This window comes from Camelus ferus, chromosome 19 (assembly GCF_009834535.1).
Source record: "Camelus ferus isolate YT-003-E chromosome 19, BCGSAC_Cfer_1.0, whole genome shotgun sequence".
NCBI classification, from domain to species: Eukaryota; Metazoa; Chordata; class Mammalia; order Artiodactyla; family Camelidae; genus Camelus; species Camelus ferus.
The window spans coordinates 7,875,182-7,895,775 of NC_045714.1; the positions used below are offsets into that span (position 1 = coordinate 7,875,182).

Here is a 20,594-nt window from a genome sequence, read left to right on the forward strand (position 1 = left end):
GCTGGCTTCTTCCCAATGTGCCTGGAAGAGAGCAGATTTATTCCACTTTGACCCCATGATGTTATTCTTACATCAGTTCCAAGTTGATCGGATGCCTTAAAAAATAAAATCAGCTACATTACCTACCTTAGTGTGAAGAGGGGAGATGACTTCAATTATTAACTCTTCTAAATTTCAAAAGCAGAGGGGATGATTGGCAAGGGCAGGGCACCCCCCTCAATCCCCACCGTGGGGAATGGAGGCTGCTCCGACAAAGCCTTAAGAACTTTTGACAATAGTCACTTCAAGAACTGTGCTCGGCACTGAGCGTGCAGTGACGAATGAGGCAGAGAAGCTCTGGCATTCATGGGGCTTGTGTTCAAACTGGGGAGAAAGATTTCGAATGCAAGGTCTTCCAGTCTTGTCATTGTTGACGTGTGGGCTGGATCATTCTGTGTTGTTGGGGGGCTGTCTTGTGCAGGATGTTCAGCAGCTCCTTGACTTCTACCCGCCAGATGCCTGTAACACCCCCACTTCCCCAGCTGTGACAACCAAAATGTTTCCAAACATTGCAGATGTCCTCAAGGAGCAAACTCACCCCCACGCTGAGTCATCGAGACTGTGCTGATGTCAGCGGGGAGGCGTGGTGGGAGCACACGTGTGTCTATAATTCAGTGTGTGCTTGCGGGCTGGGACCCTCCTTGGGTAAACATTGTCTCTGCTATTCTGTATAAGCAAGATTCTGAAGTGCTGACTGTGTGCAAGATGCTGTGCAAAGTCGTAGAATACAAAGCAGGCAAGGAGAGAGAAGGGCCTTCGTGGAGTCCTTACTGTCTGCCGAAAACCCCCGGTGCTGGACACTCAGACAGAACGCACCGTAGCCTCCGTGCTCTTAAAGAGCTCACCATCTGGGAGGTGAGATCAAGAATCACAGTTTGGCTTCTCCAGCAGTAGAAGTGGGTGAAGTCCCCCTGATCAGAGAGAAAGGGAGACTCTATCTGGGGGTCTTGAGAAAGATCTCAGGGAAGAGATGGCATGGAATGTGGGCTCAGCATTTGAAATGGCCAATGTGTAAGTAACAGGTGCTTGACTAGGAACATCAGTCCCAGATTTTACAGTATTGACCATCTTATCATCGTGGATAATTAATGAACAGAACAGCAAAAGGACATTACCCTATACTTCATCAAACAAACAAAAAAAGAAATTGTAATACTTCCCCATCATAATTATTAGAGGCTAAAGAATATATACACCAGTATACACGATATTTATTGTGCAAAATGTTAGCAAACAGAAAGACCAACACATATATTGATTTAAAATGTATCTGATTTATAAAGTAACACCTACACAAAACTACAAAATGTACATAGACTAACAGATGTATCATGAAAGTCTCAGTTGCAAGTAACCCACCCTTAACTATCTTATGTAGTAAAGGGATTATTTGTTCAGGAAATTTCAAAGGGCAAAGATAGTCCAGCTTCAGGTGGAGTTTGATCAAGGCTAGGACTTTACTTTGCTGCAGTCTTCTTGGCTTTGTGCTCTTGTGTATGTTAGCTGAGTCTTCAGGCTGCCTTCCCTCAGGCTAAAGAAATTGATATTAGCAGTTCTTGAGATTTGATACTTATAATAGAAAAAAAGATAGGGGGAGACCCTTACTTTTTTAACCATCAAATCAAACTGAGAATGCCAATCACCTATTAGCTTAGGTTAGGCCTAAATTTTCTAAATAAGCCACTATTTGGAGGTGATGGGCTTAGACAAGTCGGGGCGCACACGTAGACCTGGTGGTGCCAAACCCACCCATACTTGGGGCGTAAACACATTGTCTACTATGGTGTATCCTGGAACACTGAGGACCTTTTCAGCGTTGCCCAAGAATGAGCCAACTTCATTTTTTAATGTTTATAAGTAATAAAGAATTAGCACAGCCTGGAAAGGCAACCAGCATCCCCTTTGAAACTCTGTCTTTAGGTATGACGGCTAATTTCCTTCAGTATCTCCTAACAGTCAAAGGTGTCAGAGGCTCCACAGAAGAAGATTCTTTTCTAATAATTCGACCCATGCCTAATCTTCCTCCTTCAGGTCAGAAGCTCTGGTTCTTTTTCTTGTTGTTTCCCTAGGAAAAGAAAAATGACATTTTACACCAGCAAGCAAATTAACTAACCAATTAGCTGAACAATTTTTTTTTTTTTGTTAAGAAAAAAAATGCATATATTTTTAGTATTATTTTTTAGGAGAATTCAGCTTTCATAAAAGTAGTTTGGGAGCTGGCAGGAAACTAATACCAGCAGACTTAAAAAGCAGAGGAAACTACATAAAGCAGAAAAAAACCAAAAAGATCAGAAAGAACGTCAAGGACAAGACAGCTGACGCACCAGGAGCCGTACGTACACCTGTGCTGCCCTTTGGAGAACATGAGATCACCAAACAGTGTTGTCCTCGCCCACCTTCCTCTCCTGGGAAAAGGACCAGCTTGGTACTATCTAGGGGGAGTTGGGGATCGTGCTGACATAGTGATCTCAAGACTTTTTCTATTTACCCATCTCCTTGATAAGCAGGGACAGAGAACAGATGACAAGCCTTGAAAAGACCAGCCCTAACCTTAAATTAAAAGGTCAGAAAACCCCGGAGAATTTTCCATTAGATTATTCAAACTGTCGATTCAAAAAGATCGAAGACCTCTGTATCTCCCAGAATTTGGGCCATTTCCAAGAACTGCTTCGTCCAACTGTCCAGTGTGGGTTTGGCCTCAGATCAGACTTGTTGTTTTATGTGAGTTTCCCCCTGTAAAAGCTAACCTAGTTAATTAAGAACTGAAATAGGTCAGGATTTATTTGACAGAGTTACCGGAGTTATTTAGAAATGCTAATCCCTTTCATCATTAACTTTTTTGTTTGTTTGTTTCTCGTAGTATAAAAATACTCCATCTGATAAGGGGGATTTAAATGAATCCAGAAGGAATTGATTGAGAATAATGCTAAGGGCCTGATGGAGGTTTCTTTTCTTTTTTTCCAGCCAACACTTGAAAGAGTAAATACTAAACATCCTGAGAAACTCAGCTTCAAAATGGGGCTCTTCCTGACCCCATCTTTGTTCTTGTAGCACTAACAAGAGAGGATGTACGTTGAGTGCTTCTTTTTACCAGGCATCCTGAGTTCTTTCCAGTTATCTCAATTCTCACGGTCATCTTTGAGGCAAGCACTATTATTACGTCCAGGTGATAGATGAAGGGATAGAGACCCACAGAGGCCGTGAGTTTGCTCCAGATGACGATGTAAGACGTGGCAGCAGTGAGACTTGAAGCCTTGCTCCCGACCGCGTGCTGTCCAGCTCCCTGCTGTGACACATGTGACAGTGGTGTTTGTCCCCCTTTCTTCTCTAGTCCCCCTTTAACCACAGAGTCTTCTCCTCCTGCTTCATTGAAAACTAGAAAGAAGACGGGTATCACCCTTGCTCGTTGCCAACTCCCAATGCTGCAGCTGGCCTTGACTTTGCAACCTTTCTTTGTTGTAGGGGGCCGTCCTGTGCATGGTAGGGTGTTTAGCAGCACCCCTGGCCTCTCCACCCACTAGCTGCCAATAGCATCTCGTCTTCAGTTCTAACAACCAAAGATGTCTCCAGGTGTTGTCCAAGTGCACAAACACGCTCCCAGTTAAGAACCACTGGGTTAGCGTGTGATGGTGGCCCAGTTGGCTCTTGGGGCCACGTGTTCTTCTATAGAAACCAGCTAATAAACTCATTCGTCCTGAAACGCAAAGGCGAGATAAGAGAATAAGTCCTTATATTTTTACAGGGGAGGAGTTCTTGGTTTGCCTCATGCAGAATGAGCAGAAGTCAAACTGCCAGGTTTGAGGCAAAGAGAAGCATCGTGAAAACGCTGCTTAATTCCTAGGAATGGGAAGGAATGGGAGGGAATTCCAAGCACCGTGGTCCTCACAGTCTGACTGCTCACAGCAATCTTACTGGCGGAGAATCCAACATGAAGAAGAAGGGTTGGATGGTCCAGTACCTGAGCCGTCAGTCGAAGAATTGCAGAACCAGGGTGAGGAAATCCTTGCCTGACTGAGTTACTGTTCATGAGACATGAAAGGTCTTTCCACTTCGGACTTCGGTGATTCTAGAGATAGCAAAGACTTTTCACCAGAAAAGCAAAGGCCAGATCGCTTTCTGACAGTGCCAATTTAGCTTCTCTGAAGGGACAGTGAGCTTTCTTTTCTCTCTCTTTCTTTCTTAATGGGAAGTGGTCACAGCCATGAACTTAGCAAAAGAAGCAGGTTAAAATGTGTCTGTTCTCAGCTAATGCAGTTAGACGTTTTCGAGAAAAGGCAATGAGCAGTGGTCATTATCCATTATCTGCGTGAAATATTTCAGAGGAAGAAGCAGCATTTGCCAAAAAAAAGAAAAGATGTTTGACTTCAAGCCAGGCAAGAAGGAAACAAGATCACCTTCTAGGTCTGTGGGACGGCTGTGCTAATGATGTTATTTCAAGTAAAATGGGACTATATGTCTGAAAAAACGCAGATGGTGCAACGGCTTCATATACTTTCTGAAGGTCGTTCTGGACAATGATTTACTGTCCCTTTTCTTAGCAAAAAAAAAAAAAAAAAACCCACAAAAACTCTCCAAACTTTCCAGTCTTGGAAAGAACTGTGTATGTATGAATAGGTTTATATAGCCCTACGTGGGGACAATATATAGAAATTCATGATGTACATTTTTCTGCAAATAGTCGCTACCACTTGAAAACTCAAAGCCTAAAACTCTTAATTTGATAGGAAAGCCTCAGTCCTATCGTGCTGTTTCCTTGTCCCCGCTCCCTTTCACTTCGTTTTATCCCCTGCTCCTGATTTATGGCCCTCTTGGCGTGAGGATAATCTAAGGATAATGATTTCTAAGCCGAAACTACCAGAAATCTTATGAAGTGGCCCCCTTCTCACCCTTCTCCATGAATATTTTCTCACTCTGCTTTTTTAAATTGTCACCAGGACATTTCCCAATAATAACACATGCCAGACAGAAATTCTAGGCAGCTGCACGTGAAGCATTTTTCTCTAGGAGACCTTCTGCTTTGAGCACTCGTCATCGCTCTCATTGCAAAGCCTGAGGCCTCCAACAAAGACCTTTTCCCTCGGATGGTGGGTTGCTTTATTTCTTGAAGGCTGCAGACATTACCATTACGGGTAATGACCTAATAACGTGCCATTTGATGTTTGCACATCGCTTTCCCGGAAGTTCCCAGCACACATACCACTGGCTCCTTGTATGAATGATTTAATAGTAAGTAACAAACCCCGAATGGGAGGAAGCTCTCTTCTTAAGCACGACACGTACAAAGCTGGTTCCTATCTAATGCAAATATCATCTAAAAGCTGTTGGCTCGGAACAGGATTTAGGGATCACCACGAATGCCAAAGTCGACTGATTGCAGCCGTCTGTGGGTTCAGGGTGGCGATCAGGATGTGCTGTGTTTACAAAGTGCCTACTACAGGCCTAGAAAGTAGTCCTACGGCCTTGGGGTTTTACGTATTTTATCACATTCGATACTCCAACTGTCCTAGGAAGTAAATAGTATTATATATCTTATTTTATGGATGAGGAAGCTGAACCCCTGAAAGATTCAGTCGCTTTCCTGAGATCACATTTAAACAGTAGCTGATGGATCTGAACTGATCCCACGGCCAGCAGATAATCCTATCTCTTCAGTAGCTGATCCGTCTTTGAATCAGTGACTTTTATTTTTCTCTTGTTGGTTGTCTCCCAGTATAACTGGAAGCAATTGTCTAAGCCACAGGTGTTTCATCTTTTGGTCCCTGGAGAGGAGGGAGGCTGGAACGCTCCATGTATTTTCCTCCTAAAGCCAGTCCCCACATTCATATAGAAATGTAGGGTTTCTAAATCTCTTGCTCTTGAAGAACAGTTTTGCAGTTTACAGCTTTCTTGAGCCTATGAACCCGCCCAGGGATCTTGTTAAAATGTCCTTATTCCATAGGCCTGGGGTGGGACTGAGAGTCTGCCTTTCTAACAAGTTCCCGAGTGATGCTACTGCTGGTCCAAGGACCACCCTTTGAGTAGCGAGGGTTCATGATACCCTTTCTTCCACTTCCTCCTTTGCCCTGAGAGAAGCCTGTGAGGGAGGCAGGCTGGGGTGGTCACTCCTGTTAAGGAGTGACAGGTGAGAGTCAAGATCAAAGAAACAGACTGAGAAAGCTCCAACAGAGCATGCCAGGTCTTCAAAGTCTTTACCTCCCCAATTCCCTTGGTGTAGAGCTTGCCAATGGATGGATCCCAGGCAGGTTTGGTTTCTTCTACGTGGTTTGACCAAACAAAATATCTTGCAGCCCTAGACCCCGTGGTTGTCCCCCGAGTAGCAGCTGTGTTCTTTCAGTGCGGCACGGACCTTCCAGGCACCCGCAGCGCCTCGTGTCTGTCTAGCTGAGCACCAGCGCTTCCTACCTGGGCAACCCAGGATTGCTTTTCCCCCATCTGGCCTCTTTGCCCATTCAAGTTACCTGCCTTCCTCTAGTCAAGCATGGCCTCGTCATGACCTTTCTCCTCCCCAACCCCGGTGTCCAGCATCCCTCCGTCGTTCAGCTCTCTTCTCTCCTTGGCCTTTGGAGAACCACTGTGATGCAAGTCTCAGTGAAACTCTATGTGTGGAAGCCCGTTGCATGTGCTAGCTGCAGAGTATTTCTTGATTAAATGAGTAAACAGATGAACCACACAAGGATGCCAGAGTATCCACTTTCCCTGATTTAAACTAGCTCAGGCCTTGTTTATAGATGACTAAGGCGTGGAGAGTGTCTCAGAGCGTGATTAGGACACAGCTTTATAGTCCAAAGAGCTGCGATGATGGCCCCAGAAAAGTGCCTGCAACAAGAGTACATTAAGTAAATGGAGTTTTTCCCCACGCAGACCCCACCTGACATGTCTGCATCGTACATGTAAAACACTCCAATTCACCGAACGTCTGCAGAAAACAATAAAGGAGGCGTTGTTGCTTTGATGACCTTCAGAAAGCTCTCCATCCATCTCCACTGAGCACTTACGGGCCCAGGAGAAGCCGCCCATCATTACCCCCACTCTGCACCCTCAACATCCCTTTAAACAAAGAATCTTATTTGTTTGGGTCTGATGTTCAGATAGAGGAAGGAGCAAGCCCTTCCCTCCCGATCTGTGTGTACAAGTCACACTTGTGTTAATGAGTTCTGTGTGGTGGCAGGAATAAAAATCTATACGCCACGAATGGAAAACGTCTCTGTTCAGAAATGTGCCTGAGCTCAGAGGACCCCTCCAGACGGCGGGGAGGCTGAGCCTTGGCTCGTGGTACGTGGAGTCTCTGTAGGGTCAGGTCTGCGCTCAGGAACGGTGTCAGGCATCCCCGCAGCCCGCTAGCCTCCCACCTCCTGGAGCACAAGGCAGACAGATCCCCTCCGCGCGGCCCCACGAGGCCCCCACTCTGGGCCCAGTCACCGTTGAAAAGTAGCGCAGCCTCCTTGAGCACTAAACCCTCCGTCTCTTTCCTCAGCCTGCCAACAAGAGTGCCAATTAGTGCCAATAACCATATGCACAGTAACAGACTTCTAGACCACAGTCACCAAAACGCGAGGGACTCGTGACAGGCAGGCCTTCCCCCGCGTCAGCGTTCCACGTACCTGCCGGGTTCCCGGCGACGAGCTCGTGCAGTCTCCTCATTTACGTCTCCCTGCACGCTGTGGGACCTTCGTGTGATTTTAAACTGTCACTTAGGGGGGTGGACTGGCGAAAATGACCCTGTCACCACCGGCTCTGTTTTTAAATGAGGTCGTGGTTGAATTCTGGTGCAGTTTTTGAAAATCAGCCTCCTTGAGTTTCATATTCTTCTCGGGCTGTAACTCACCTGTTCTGCCGCTTTAAAAGCCATTGCTGTTTTCCCCTTAAACACTCTGTTGTGGATTTTCAAGGCAACTCCAAAAATGGATGCCTAGCAAAAATCTGATATCTGACAGCATGCCACCCATGAATTATTTTGTGCGATTTCATTTCAATCATTCTGACTAGAGGTTTTTGGAACAATTGAGGTGGTAATTTTTGTTTGTTTGTTTCCCTTTTGTTTAACCTTTGATATTAGAGGACATTTCTAAAGTTTAAGGATTTATTCCAGAATTTTACCTGTGTACTAATAGGGTAAAAGCTTACAGCATAGGTAGCATGTCTTTCTAATGACATTTCTCCTTTTTAAAATTAAGAATTTGGGAGTAGACCACCCTAATATTTATGTAACATATATCGTGGAACACCTAATGAGCTTTATCCAACACAGAATTTAATCCATATTGTCAAAGTTCCCATGTGTGAATCTTTTTTGAATCAAAATCTGCTCACTTGAAGAGTGTATTTTCTGATGCTTTGCAGTCTTGGTGCTTATTTGCCGTCTTCATACTTAAAAAGCTTAAGTCCACAGCTCAGAGATTTCTGGTAACAAAAAGTCGGTGGCTGGGTTGCTCTAAAAAGATGATGTATAGCGATGTTCTGGTTTTATCATCGAGAAAAATTGATCATGATGGTGGTGATTCACATCTCACCTCGACGGAGGGCGGGATGAGGAGGTAACAGGTGCTAACTGCACTGCTGAGAAGTGGAGACAAAGCTTGCAACTGGAATCATCCCCTTTCCCTGGACGATGTATTCATTCATTCACTTGGATACCTTGTGGACATCTTTCCGTGCCCGGCTATGATCTGAGTGCTGGGAGAAGCAAGGTCTCTGTCTTCAAGGGGACAGATATATTCTCTTCATAGTTAGCGGGAGGACACAATCAATCAATAAACAAACAAGATGATTTCAGACTACGGTACACCGCCACAGGCACATCAGTCAGCAGACTGATGTGACGTAGAGTTACACAGAGAAGGGCCTCTCCGAGAAGGGGCCACCTGAGCTAAAACCTGAAGCATGGAAAGGGACCAACTATGTGACAGTCCAGAGGAAGAACTTTCCAAGCAGAGAAATCTGCAATGGCAAAGAACCACAGGCAAGGGGAGGACTGGCAGGTGCAAGAGGGAGCAAGCAGGTTGCTGTGCTGCGGGCACGGGGAGCAGGACGAGGGTACTGAGGACAAAGCAAAAAGGCAGAGGCCAAACCCTGCAGGCTCTTATAGACCATGCAAAGGGTTTGAATTTTATTATTGTAAGTGCAGCAGAAAGATATCGCAGGAGTTAAAGCAGCAGTGCCGCCAGCTAATACCTTTAATACTGAGCGGTTAGTTCTCTGGAAAGCAGGCTGGAGGCAGGAGAAGCAGGAAGCCTGCTGAGCCACCCTGCTGGTCAGTAATGGCCACACAGAGCGGCGACCTGGGGCAGAAGAGAGATGGGCTCTTGACCACAGAGCCTTTCATCGCAGAACTGAAGAGTATGTGCGTGAACTAGCCGTCCTGGGAGTGGGGAAGCGTCGTGTGGCCAGAGTCAGGGGGTGGTGAGGGGTGAAATCAGACCTTTCGGTCGGAAAAGGGGGACGTTTGCCACCATGAGGTTTCACCTTTAACCTGAAATCAACGAGGACGTGCTGCAGAGGACACTTCTTTCTTACCGTGGCTTGGCGTCCCATGTCCTTTGCTAAATAAGTATTCATAAGAATAAACTTGCCACTCATCCACTTGACCAAGATTTACCTATGATGCAATCTTCTTAAACAAGTCATGGACAGACAGACGGGTACGCCTTACCCACACCGAGCCCCCGTATTCTGACCATCTTCCTTCTCTCTCGCCTCAGCTGCTGGTGGCAAACAAAATCACTTAAGTCAAATGAGCAGTTTTAAATGTATAATATTAAAATTTTTTTTAAACTCGTTGAAACCCTTAGCCATTGTTAAAATACACTCACTCTGATGGATGTGTTGGCTTTTTTTTTTTTTTTTTTTTTGAGCCTTTTCATTGTATTACCTTATCCGGTGCATGAGAGTTAGTCTGTTCTGCAGAAGAAAACAGACAAAAAGGGTCTCTCAGCACGAGTTACTCTTGTGTAAAGGTTATAGTAAACATGTCAATGCCTAATTAAGCAGAAAATTTTATCTGTATCGTGGGGGAGGCGTTCGCTGTCTTTGACTTTTCTTCTGGGGAATCCATTTAGAAGGACAAAGTAGATTGTGAAGTTGAGCTGGTCCGGAAAGCTCTGCTTCCAAATGTCAGCATCAAAAAAGAACACTTCTTTTCTCCTTGTGTGAAAACGCTGTATTGGCTGGGCAGACTGTGTGGTGTGTGTGTGTGTGTGTTTGTGTGTGCGAATGTGTGCGTTCTCAGTGCCTACACATGCACACATGAATGTATATTTCATCAACATACACACAACATAATGTGAATTATTCCCCGGTTTCCTACTATGGGTCAGGCCCTGTACTAGGCTCTGAAAATACTGAGATGAATGAAACCTGGCAACACATTAACCTATTAGGATGACTGAAAGCCCCCTCCTTTTTTTTTACCTGCTTTGTGTATAGATGTATAATTCTTTGTTTAAGTAATCATATTGTCCATAGATGTGGTGACTCTATGTCTTAGCCTGGAACAGTCCTGGCTAATATGTACTATCCCAGTGTATGAGTGATAAAGCCCTTTTAATTCTCAGAAGTGACCCTGTTTGATTGGTAAACTTTGCCTGATTCTTTGGAGTATTTTGCTTGGCTCTGTAACAGACCTTCTCCTATGACTATTTTTTGCAAACATGCAAACTAATCCAGGGTAAAGAAGATGCAGTGAGGATGGGGAGGCGATCTAATTCAGTTATTCTAACCGAGGGTTTTCTTGCAAGTAGTGATTACTTATTAACAGTTGTTTGCCTACATTAAGAAGCTTTTGTTTCTTCAAATCAACTTATGGAACCAGGGACCAGCAACATCGGTTTAATGAAAAATTCACTTGTCAACTTGCTAGCAAAGCAAAAATACAACACCAATAACAACAACAAAAATGAACCCAACCACAAAACCAGTGGCGAGGCTGAATTTTTACATTTCATCTTGTTTTATGATATCACACCCTTAAAATTGTGGGCTCCAGTCTCCAGTATTTTGACCATTCTCCCCTCCGAGGTGGTTATCTATTTAGTGACATTTCAGTGAAATCCCACTGCTTAACCTTTAACCTTTGGACCTCTGCAAAGTTTTCCTATTCATTAGGTTGGTAATAAAAAGAGAGCAGAGCCTAGTGGTTAAGACCAGGATTCACTCATCAAACAGACTGGGTTCATGCATGACTCTGCAATGATAACTCTGTGGCCTTGAGAAAATTTCTTAACCTGAGAGCTTCAGTTTCCCTGTCTGTGAAATGAAAATAATAATAGTTCCTACTTCAAGTGGATATTAGATAAAATGAAAGAATGTATTTGAAATTGTTAGCATAGGTCCTAGGAGATAGTAATTGCTTAATAAATATTCTTCATCTTCAGGGTGGTATGTATATGCAATGGAATATTACTCTGCCACAAAAAAAGAGTGAAATGATGCCATTTGCAGCAACATGAATGGACCTAGAGATTATCATACTAACTGAAGTAAGTCAGACAGGGAAAGACAAATATTATATCTCACTTATATGTGGAATCTAAAAAATAATACAAATGAACTTATTTACAAAACAGAAACAGACTCACAGACATAGAAAACAAACTGATGGTTTACCAAAAAGGAAAGTGGGGGAGGGATAAATTAGCAGTTTGGGATTAACAAATATGTAGCACTATATATAAAACAGATAAACAACAAGAATTTCCTGCATAGCACAGGGGTCTAAATTCAATATCTTATAATAACATATAATGGAAAAGAATCTAAAAAGACTATATGTGTATGTGTGTATATATATATATATATGAAAAACTGGGTCACTTTGCTGAAACTAACCTGGAACTAACACAGTATTGTAAATCAACTATGGTTCAATTTTAAAAAACTAACTCTGGAAAATAAATAAATAAAAATCCAAATTAAAATTTTCCTCATTTTCAGTCTTGGAGCCCTTGGAGTTCCTGACTGCAGCTGCTTTATTCCTAATAAACTCCCTTCTCTCCTAACTCTTTGCCTGCCTCACAGGCGAGACCTCCAATGCTTGATCACCCCTCCTTCAAACATTGTCCCTGGTGAAAGGAAATAAGAGCATCGCCCTAGGGTTTCTCCCAAGTACCCACCTGCACTGAACGGGGAGACAGGACCTTATAAGGGAAAGACTGCATTGAGGTCATGCAGGCCTTGCAAATCTGAGACTGACTCTCCCTTGCTTTGTCCCTTCTCTGGTTGCATTTTATCCACATGGCTTTGGAAAGTCCAGGTGGAAAAAAACGAGCACACGGACATTAATATTCACATTCCTCATCTCCACTGATGGATATTTGCTCATTAATTCCCTTTGCACCCGCTCTCTCCTGCCTTCATTTTCCCTGCATCCCCAGTAGCATTTTGCATCTACAAATCAAATGTATAATTGGCATCTCATGACGGGTATCCACAAATCACAGTGCATTTGAAATTACAGGCACAAGATCGAGAGGGCATTTTCAGCCTGGTCTGAAAAGGTCTTCATAAACCTGTTTGAGAATAGCAGGATAGCCCCCAAATCCCCTATTCTAACACCATTTGCTATTACTTTAAAATCATTCTATTTACTGAGCTTACTTAATTTTTCATCTATCAACGGAAGATTTTATTCAATACTCCATAATCGCTCATCCTGCTGTGTGACTGTCTACAAATAAAAACGTTTTAACAAAAAAGACACTGGCTATCCAAAATATAATGACTATGCATCCAAATTACTTCTGAGCACTCAAAAATGATTTATTAAAATGATTGTATGCCAATAGAGCCAAGTGTCTTGGTAAACCTTACCATGAGGATGCCAAGGGTCAATCAAGACTTAGTTTTCTTATGAGCCAACGTCCTTCTCCACAGAGATATATCTTTAATCATATTTGAATTTCAGTCCAGCTTTCCTGAAAGTCATACATGTGAATTTAGCAACTGTCCTGTTACAGAAGTATTGGAGAAATATTCCTCAAATGTGAAAATTATTAACTTGGGATTCTAGGCACTTATAAAGAATTATGACTCCTGCCAATTTTTTTTTTAAAAAGGCATTAGATGGCTTGAAAGACATCATTTGGCTTTTTCCTGTATCCATGGCTTGCAGTTCATTAAAGTGTTGATTAAATTATTATTCAGTTTCCTATAGGAAGTGCTTTGCCTAAGTGGGGAAATTGGGGTGGAATATGGAAGCTGCTGTTGTTATTTCATCCCTTCTTCTTCTTCTCTTGCAGGCTACGCCCAGGAGGAACAGCTGAAGGAAGAGGAGGAAATCAAAGAAGAAGAGGAGGAAGAGGAAGACAGTGGTTCAGTAGCTCAGCGTCAGGGCAGCAATGACCCAGGAACAGATGAGGAGCTAGAAACGGTGGAAACGGGTCCTGAGCAGAAAGGCTGCTTCAGCTACCAGAACTCTCCAGGAAGTCATCTGTCCAATCAGGACGCCGAGAACGAGTCCTTGCTGAGTGATGCCAGTGACCAGGTGTCAGACGTCAAGAGTGTGTGCAGTCGAGATGCCCCGGACAAGAAAGCCAGCCTGCACCCCAAGCCCCCAAATGAAGCCCACAGCTGCATGGATAAAATGACCGCTGTCTACGCCAACATCTTGTCTGATTCCTACTGGTCCGGCCTGGGTCTTGGCTTTAAGCTGTCCAACAGCGAGAGGCGGAATTGTGACACCCGAAATGGCAGCAAGACTGATTTCGACTGGCACCAGGACGCTCTGTCCAAAAGCCTTCAGCAGAACTTGCCTTCCAGACCCATGTCGAAGCCCAGCCTGTTCAGCTCGGTCCAGCTGTACCGGCAGAACAGCAAGATGTGCGGGGCCGTTTTCACCGGGGCCAGCAGGTTCCGGTGCCGGCAGTGCAGTGCCGCCTACGACACCTTGGTCGAGTTGACTGTGCACATGAACGAAACAGGCCACTATCAAGATGACAACCGCAAAAAGGACAAGCTTAGACCCACGAGCTACTCAAAGCCCCGAAAAAGGGCTTTCCAGGACATGGACAAGGAGGACGCTCAAAAGGTTCTGAAATGTATGTTTTGTGGCGACTCCTTTGATTCCCTCCAAGATTTGAGCGTCCACATGATCAAAACAAAACATTACCAAAAAGTGCCTTTGAAGGAGCCAGTACCAACCATTTCCTCGAAAATGGTCACTCCCGCGAAGAAACGCATCTTCGATGTCAACCGGCCCTGTTCCCCCGATTCGACCACAGGGTCGTTTGCCGATTCATTTCCTTCTCAGAAGAGCGCCAACTTACAGCTGTCCGCCAACAATCGCTATGGGTACCAGAACGGCGCCAGCTACACCTGGCAGTTCGAGGCCTGCAAGTCCCAGATCCTGAAGTGCATGGAGTGCGGGAGCTCCCACGACACTTTGCAGCAGCTCACCACCCACATGATGGTCACCGGTCACTTTCTCAAGGTCACCAGCTCTGCCTCCAAGAAAGGGAAGCAGCTGGTGTTGGACCCACTCGCCGTGGAGAAGATGCAGTCATTGTCTGACGCCCCAAGCAGTGATTCCCTGGCTCCCAAGCCGTCAAGTAACTCAGCTTCTGACCGCACAGCCTCCACAACTGAGTTAAAGAAAGAGGGTAAAAAAGAAAAACCGGAGGAGATCATCAAGGATGAGAAGGTCATGAAAAGCGAGGACTATGAAGACCCTCTGCAAAAACCTTTAGACCCTACAATTAAATACCAGTATCTAAGGGAGGAGGATTTGGAAGACGGCTCCAAGGGTGGAGGGGACATTTTGAAGTCACTGGAAAACACTGTTACCACCGCCATCAACAAAGCCCAAAACGGGGCTCCCAGCTGGAGCGCGTACCCCAGTATCCACGCGGCCTACCAGCTGTCCGAGGGCACCAAGCCTTCCCTGCCTCTGGGCTCCCAGGTCCTGCAGATTCGACCCAACCTCGCCAACAAGCTAAGGCCAATTGCACCCAAGTGGAAAGTGATGCCACTGGTTTCCGTGCCCACAAACCTGGCCCCATACACTCAAGTTAAGAAGGAGCCAGAAGACAAAGATGACGTCGAGAAGGAGTGTAGGAGGGAAAGTGCCCAAGAAGAGGCGTCCTCCTTCAGCCACGGCGAGGGGCATTCTTTCTCCAAAAGCGAACTCCCTTCAGAATCCAAAAAGGCTGAGCCTTGTCCCCCAGAGGAGGAGAACAAGCTGACGAAAGAGGGCGGGGAGAGAGAGAAACCCCAGGCCTTGGAGCCAGCGTCTTCTCTCAGCAACGGTTGCGCCCTCACCAACCACGCTCCGGCCCTGCCGTGCATCAACCCGCTCAGCGCCCTGCAGTCCGTCCTGAACAATCACCTGGGCAAAGCCACGGAACCCTTGCGCTCTGCCGCCTGCTCCAGCCCCAGCTCAAGCACAATGTCTATGTTTCACAAGTCGAGCCTCAATGCCGTGGACAAGCCAGTTCTGAGTCCCGCCCCGACGAGGCCGGCCAGTGTGTCCCGACGCTACCTGTTTGAGAGCAACGATCAGCCCATCGACCTGACCAAGTCCAAGGGCAAGAAGGCCGAGTCCCCACAAGCACAGTCCTGCACGTCCCCGCCCCAGAAGCATGCTCTGTCTGACATCGCTGACATGGTCAAAGTCCTCCCCAAAGCCACCACCCCGAAGCCCGCCGCTTCCTCCAGGGTGCCCCCCGTGAAGCTGGAAATGGATGTCAGGCGCTTTGAGGACGTGTCCAGCGAAGTCTCGACCTTGCATAAAAGAAAGGGCCGGCAGTCCAACTGGAACCCTCAGCATCTTCTGATCTTGCAGGCTCAGTTTGCCTCCAGCCTCTTCCAGACGTCGGAGGGCAAGTACCTGCTGTCCGACCTGGGTCCACAAGAGCGAATGCAGATCTCGAAGTTTACGGGACTCTCGATGACCACCATCAGCCACTGGCTGGCCAACGTCAAGTACCAGCTCAGGAAGACGGGCGGGACCAAATTCCTGAAAAACATGGACAAGGGCCACCCTATCTTTTACTGCAGTGACTGCGCCTCCCAGTTCAGAACCCCGTCTACCTACATCAGCCACTTAGAGTCTCACCTAGGTTTCCAAATGAAGGACATGACCCGCATGGCAGTGGAACAGCAAAGCAAAGCGGAGCAGGAGCTCTCCCGGGTCTCGTCGGCTCAGAGGTCCCCGGAAACCATAGCTGGCGAAGAGGACACAGACTCTAAGTTCAAGTGTAAGTTGTGCTGTCGGACATTTGTGAGCAAACATGCAGTAAAACTCCACCTAAGCAAAACGCACAGCAAGTCACCCGAACACCATTCACAGTTTGTAACAGACGTGGATGAAGAATAGCCCTGCAGGTATGGGTTTGCTCCCAGGTGGTCGTGCCAGTACCCCTGGGAGGAGCTTCCAGAAGGGAGATGGGTCTGTCTAGAGGTAGCTAACGTCTCCCTGTGCCAAGAGGACAGTAGCCTGCTGGAATCGCACTCATTTTTACAAAAGACTAGAACATGATAAATAAGTCCTAACCACTCTCTCCACTTGCCCAGCTTAACGCTGGGGAATAGAACACAATGGGCTTAGGGAGACGGAGCTCACAGGTTTCTGCTTCGTGAGACTCTCAAGGTCCAGCCAAGGCTACGCCTCATTTTAATTACTGAGTACTGCCTTCTCTTACTGTCCCATTTCACCACCTTATCTTCCCATAGTTAATGCTAATGACTTATAAAGCGATAAAAACTAAAGGAAAAAAAAAAAGGTGAGCAACAGAGTAAAGACTGTGGAGTTCCTGGGGGCAGCCCCTAAGCGGAGATTATTCAGCTCGTAAATAGTTTAATGCTGTCTTTATCACTATTACGTGTAATTGATGCTTTTTGCAGCTTACTCGCAGCAGTTGCTACCTTCCCCCCACCCCCCGCCGCCCCTTGTTTACCTCCTGTCCGTTCGGCTTCCTGTAAACGGGCATATGCCCTGCAGTGGATAGTAGAAGAATACTCGTCTCTGCAGAGCACTGGGGTGTAAAGAGAGGAAGTTTATTTTCTTCTCTGGTCTTTTCGTTTTCCTTAGGCTAAGGCTAATATCAGAGGTAGACGCATTGCATGGCCTTGAGCTTTGATTGTCTATCAAGACACAAATGACTCTGCACACTCATTGCCAGTGCACCCAGGGTTCCATGGCTTCAAGACAATTAGCATCGTGTATCATTGAAGTTCCGTGCCTGGCAGAGTCACCAGTGCCCAGAGTATCTATGTCACCTTCAGGAAAGAGGACAGATTCCAAGGTCAAATGCCTTGGCAGACTAGTCACACCAGCCATTTTCAAATGTTGAGCATAAGCAAGGCTGAAATTCTTTTCGTTTAAGTATTTCCTCTGTCTCCCTTCCAGCATGATACTCCTCATATGCTAGGGACCCTCACACATATTCAGGTTGTCCTCCACCTCGGGCCACACCCCAAATGGGGACCCAGCCTGATTTAAGCCTTCGGCACTTGCCAGTCCAGTTCATGTCATGCTAGGTTATGGATTAGCTCTTTTGGTTAAATTTTCAATAAGATCTGGACAGCTAATAATAGCATACACTTGACCCTTAAATAACGTGGGGGTTAGGGGCACACATCCTCTGCAAAGTGGAAAATCCATGTACAGCTTACAGCAGGCCCTCCATATGGCGGTTCCTCTTTGTCCACAGTTCCACATCCGCAAACCCAGCCAACCCTGGTCTACCTAGTGCTGTAGTATTTACTGTTGAAGAAACTCTGCGCGTAAGTGGCCCCATGCAGTTCAGAGTCATGTTGTTCAAGGGTCAACTGTATAAGCCCTCACCACCTCCTACTGTCAGAGCACTTGTTTCTAAATAGGAGACTTCCAGATCAAGCCACCGCACTGTGAGCACTGACAGAGTTCCAGGTGGGGACAGGCACTTATATGACGTGGGTTTCGGCTCACTTCACATCACATAGGGAGATTTACTGAATGGGAGGATGGAGGGTCAGAATGAAATAAAGGGTTAAAGTCTGGGACTGTTCCCTTGGTGAGAAGATCTAAGAGCTTCTGATAAAGGGGAACCCATCCTCTAACTCTAATGGCTATCTGGACCCAGGTGAAGACGTTTGTTTTGTTTGCATGCTATTATCCTGGTAATTAAAATGTGTTCCCGGCAGATTCATCTCTTGTTTCCCAGGCATGATTTGTTCAGCTCACAACGTTGAAAGGAAAGCTGAAATGCACCTATTGAATCTACACGTGAGCTCAGGGCCCCATGACACCTATTTATTTGCTATATAACATTTTTAACTGTATTCAACTAGTTATTACGCTTTTCTGGTCCTTCAGAAAAGAAAAAAAAGAAAGTGGACATGCATAGAATACACAGAGAACAATGTTTCCAATCCCATAGAGGTAGGTCCAAACCATGCCAAAGAGGACAAATCGGTGGTGTGTGTTTGTGCTGCAATAAAGACCGATCTTCCACCTGTTAGGTTTGTAATCATTTTTCAAAAATTAACATCCCAGCCAAAACACTGCGATATGTAAACAGGGGAAGGGGAGAAAAAGAGAGCCTCAGTCAAAATCTGAAACGCACATCCCTGTTCTAGGGAAGGAAAGGTAAACCAATAATTTGGAAAAACCTACACAAAGGTACTTACACGTCTATTAAATACATAGGCAGGACAGCTCTTTTCTCATCCTTCTGCACTGGTACAGAGTAAATATTTCTGATTTGGGCCTTCAAACACCATATTACAGAGTTATCATTATATGACAACGAAGCTCCAGTCTTACATAAACACTGTTATGCTGTGATTCTGAGACAGGACTGAGGGAAGGCAGGTTTGAGTGTTTGGGATTCATTCAAAGCGATGGGTGTGTATATGCGTTGCGTGTATATAAAAAATGGTGCCGGTGCAGGTGTTTGTGTTGATACTAAGTATATTGCAGTCTGCCTGAATGGTTTCCACAGCTGCACAGAAGGTGGCTTTCTGAGGCTTTGGACGCCTGGAAAAGAATTCCTCCACCCTACAGTACTCTTAGAACTGTATTCATGCAAAACCTTGCCCGCTGCTTTAGAATTATGCATATATGTTTTTAAATGATCACAAAATGCGACCACTGCTACCCGGGACTCTAATTTTAGTTGGTATGCATGATAGCACAAATTGTACAAAATGACATGTCATTTTAGGAAGCATGGTCAAGATTTTATGGAGAATTTGGGAGCTTCACCGTATCTACATTCTGTGTAAGATGTGGATTTTGACCTGAATTTTCTTTCTTTTCTTAGATATGTCTTAAATCCTGCAAAATTGTTGGCCAAATATTAAAAGCGACTTTTCATTAAAAATTAATTGGAAAATGTTCACTATGCATCCCTATTGTAGGGCATAAGTCATCTAAAACAATTTCAATAGGTATTTGTATATACCTTTAAAACCCACCTGCTCTTGAGTAATAGAAATTAAACAGAGAGCGAATCAGTGAGTCTAAAATGCATAAGGACTTGAAATGATAGTCATTACCGCATAATGCAGTGTACAAGTTTGGCAGCACACCTGGCCTTGAAATTGGTGGTGGGAATGAATTCTAGTCCAATAAGCTGCCACCTTTGTGGTGGATGATTTGATAAAAATCCACGTTCAGGGTGAATAGCGTGTAAGGTTCCCAGATAAAATGCAGGATGTTCAGTTCGATTAGAATTTTGAGTAAATGGCAAGTTTTTAGAATAAGCATGTCCCAAATGTTGCATGGATCATATTTACACTAAAAAAAAAAAAGTGTCCATTGTTTATCTGAGATTCAAATTTAACTGGGCATTCTGTATTTTTATTTGTTAAAGCTGGCGACCCTAACAGCGCGGGTTATATGGCAGCCTGGCGAGGACAAAATGAGCAGGACTAACTCGTGTCCGGCAGAGGCATCAGCCTTGCCTTTATCCAGTAAATAGTCTTTCCTTCCTTTCCTCCTTTTTGCCTTCCTCCCTCCCTCCCATCTTTCCTTCCTTCCTGTCCTCCCTCCATGCGTTCCATTCATCTTCCAACAAATATTGGTTGTGCTTTACTGTGCACTAGACTCTATCCGCAAAGGGTGTATCATGGCGACCTGACAGTCGTGCTGATGGTCGTAGCCAAATGCGCCGGGCCTGCAGCAAGCACATCGCCCACGTGGTTTCCCTGGATTCCCACGAACAGCCCTATGAGGTAGGGGTTGATTCAACCGTGTTGCAGGGGAGGAAGAGAAAGCATAGAGATTCTGCATGAGTTTCTCAAATTCCCGCCATCTCTGAGCCTCCTTCATTATCACGTATCCAGAGAGCCACCACTCCGTGCCGAGCACTGTGCTAATCCCAGGGAATAACCCAGTGACCAGGACAGGAGTCTGCCTTTGAGGCCAGTGGCAGACACGTCGACGGGCAGCTCCGGGGTAAACGCTGCGTGGAGCACACAGGAGGGGCCCCTGCCCAGCCCCGGGGGAAGCCGAGGAGGGAACGCGGGTACCAGGGGCAGCTGAGTTAGGGCTGCCGCAGCCCTCGGGCTCCGTTCAAACCCTATCTCGCCCACTGTCTCTCAGATACGCCCCCCACTTCTGTGTATATGAAAGAAATGTG

At 45.6% G+C, this 20,594-nt stretch overlaps 1 protein-coding gene across 14 annotated transcripts in view; it reads left to right on the forward strand.

Annotated features, from left to right (window-relative positions):
- TSHZ2 (teashirt zinc finger homeobox 2) overlaps positions 1-20,594 on the forward strand; it is a 410,600-nt gene that overhangs the window by 232,365 nt on the left and 157,641 nt on the right. For 8 of the 14 annotated variants that reach the window (XR_004312988.1, XM_032461391.1, XM_032461392.1 and 5 more), the window contains exon 2: positions 13,272-16,353. Coding sequence is in view for 13 of the 14 variants with exons in the window: in XM_032461391.1 (XP_032317282.1) it covers positions 13,272-16,345 (3,074 nt within the window). In the remaining variant the exon portion in view is untranslated. Of the gene's footprint in view, positions 1-13,271; positions 18,471-20,594 lie in introns of those variants that run through there. The other 6 variants (XM_032461399.1, XM_032461398.1, XM_032461400.1 and 3 more) reach the window with 3 other exon arrangements.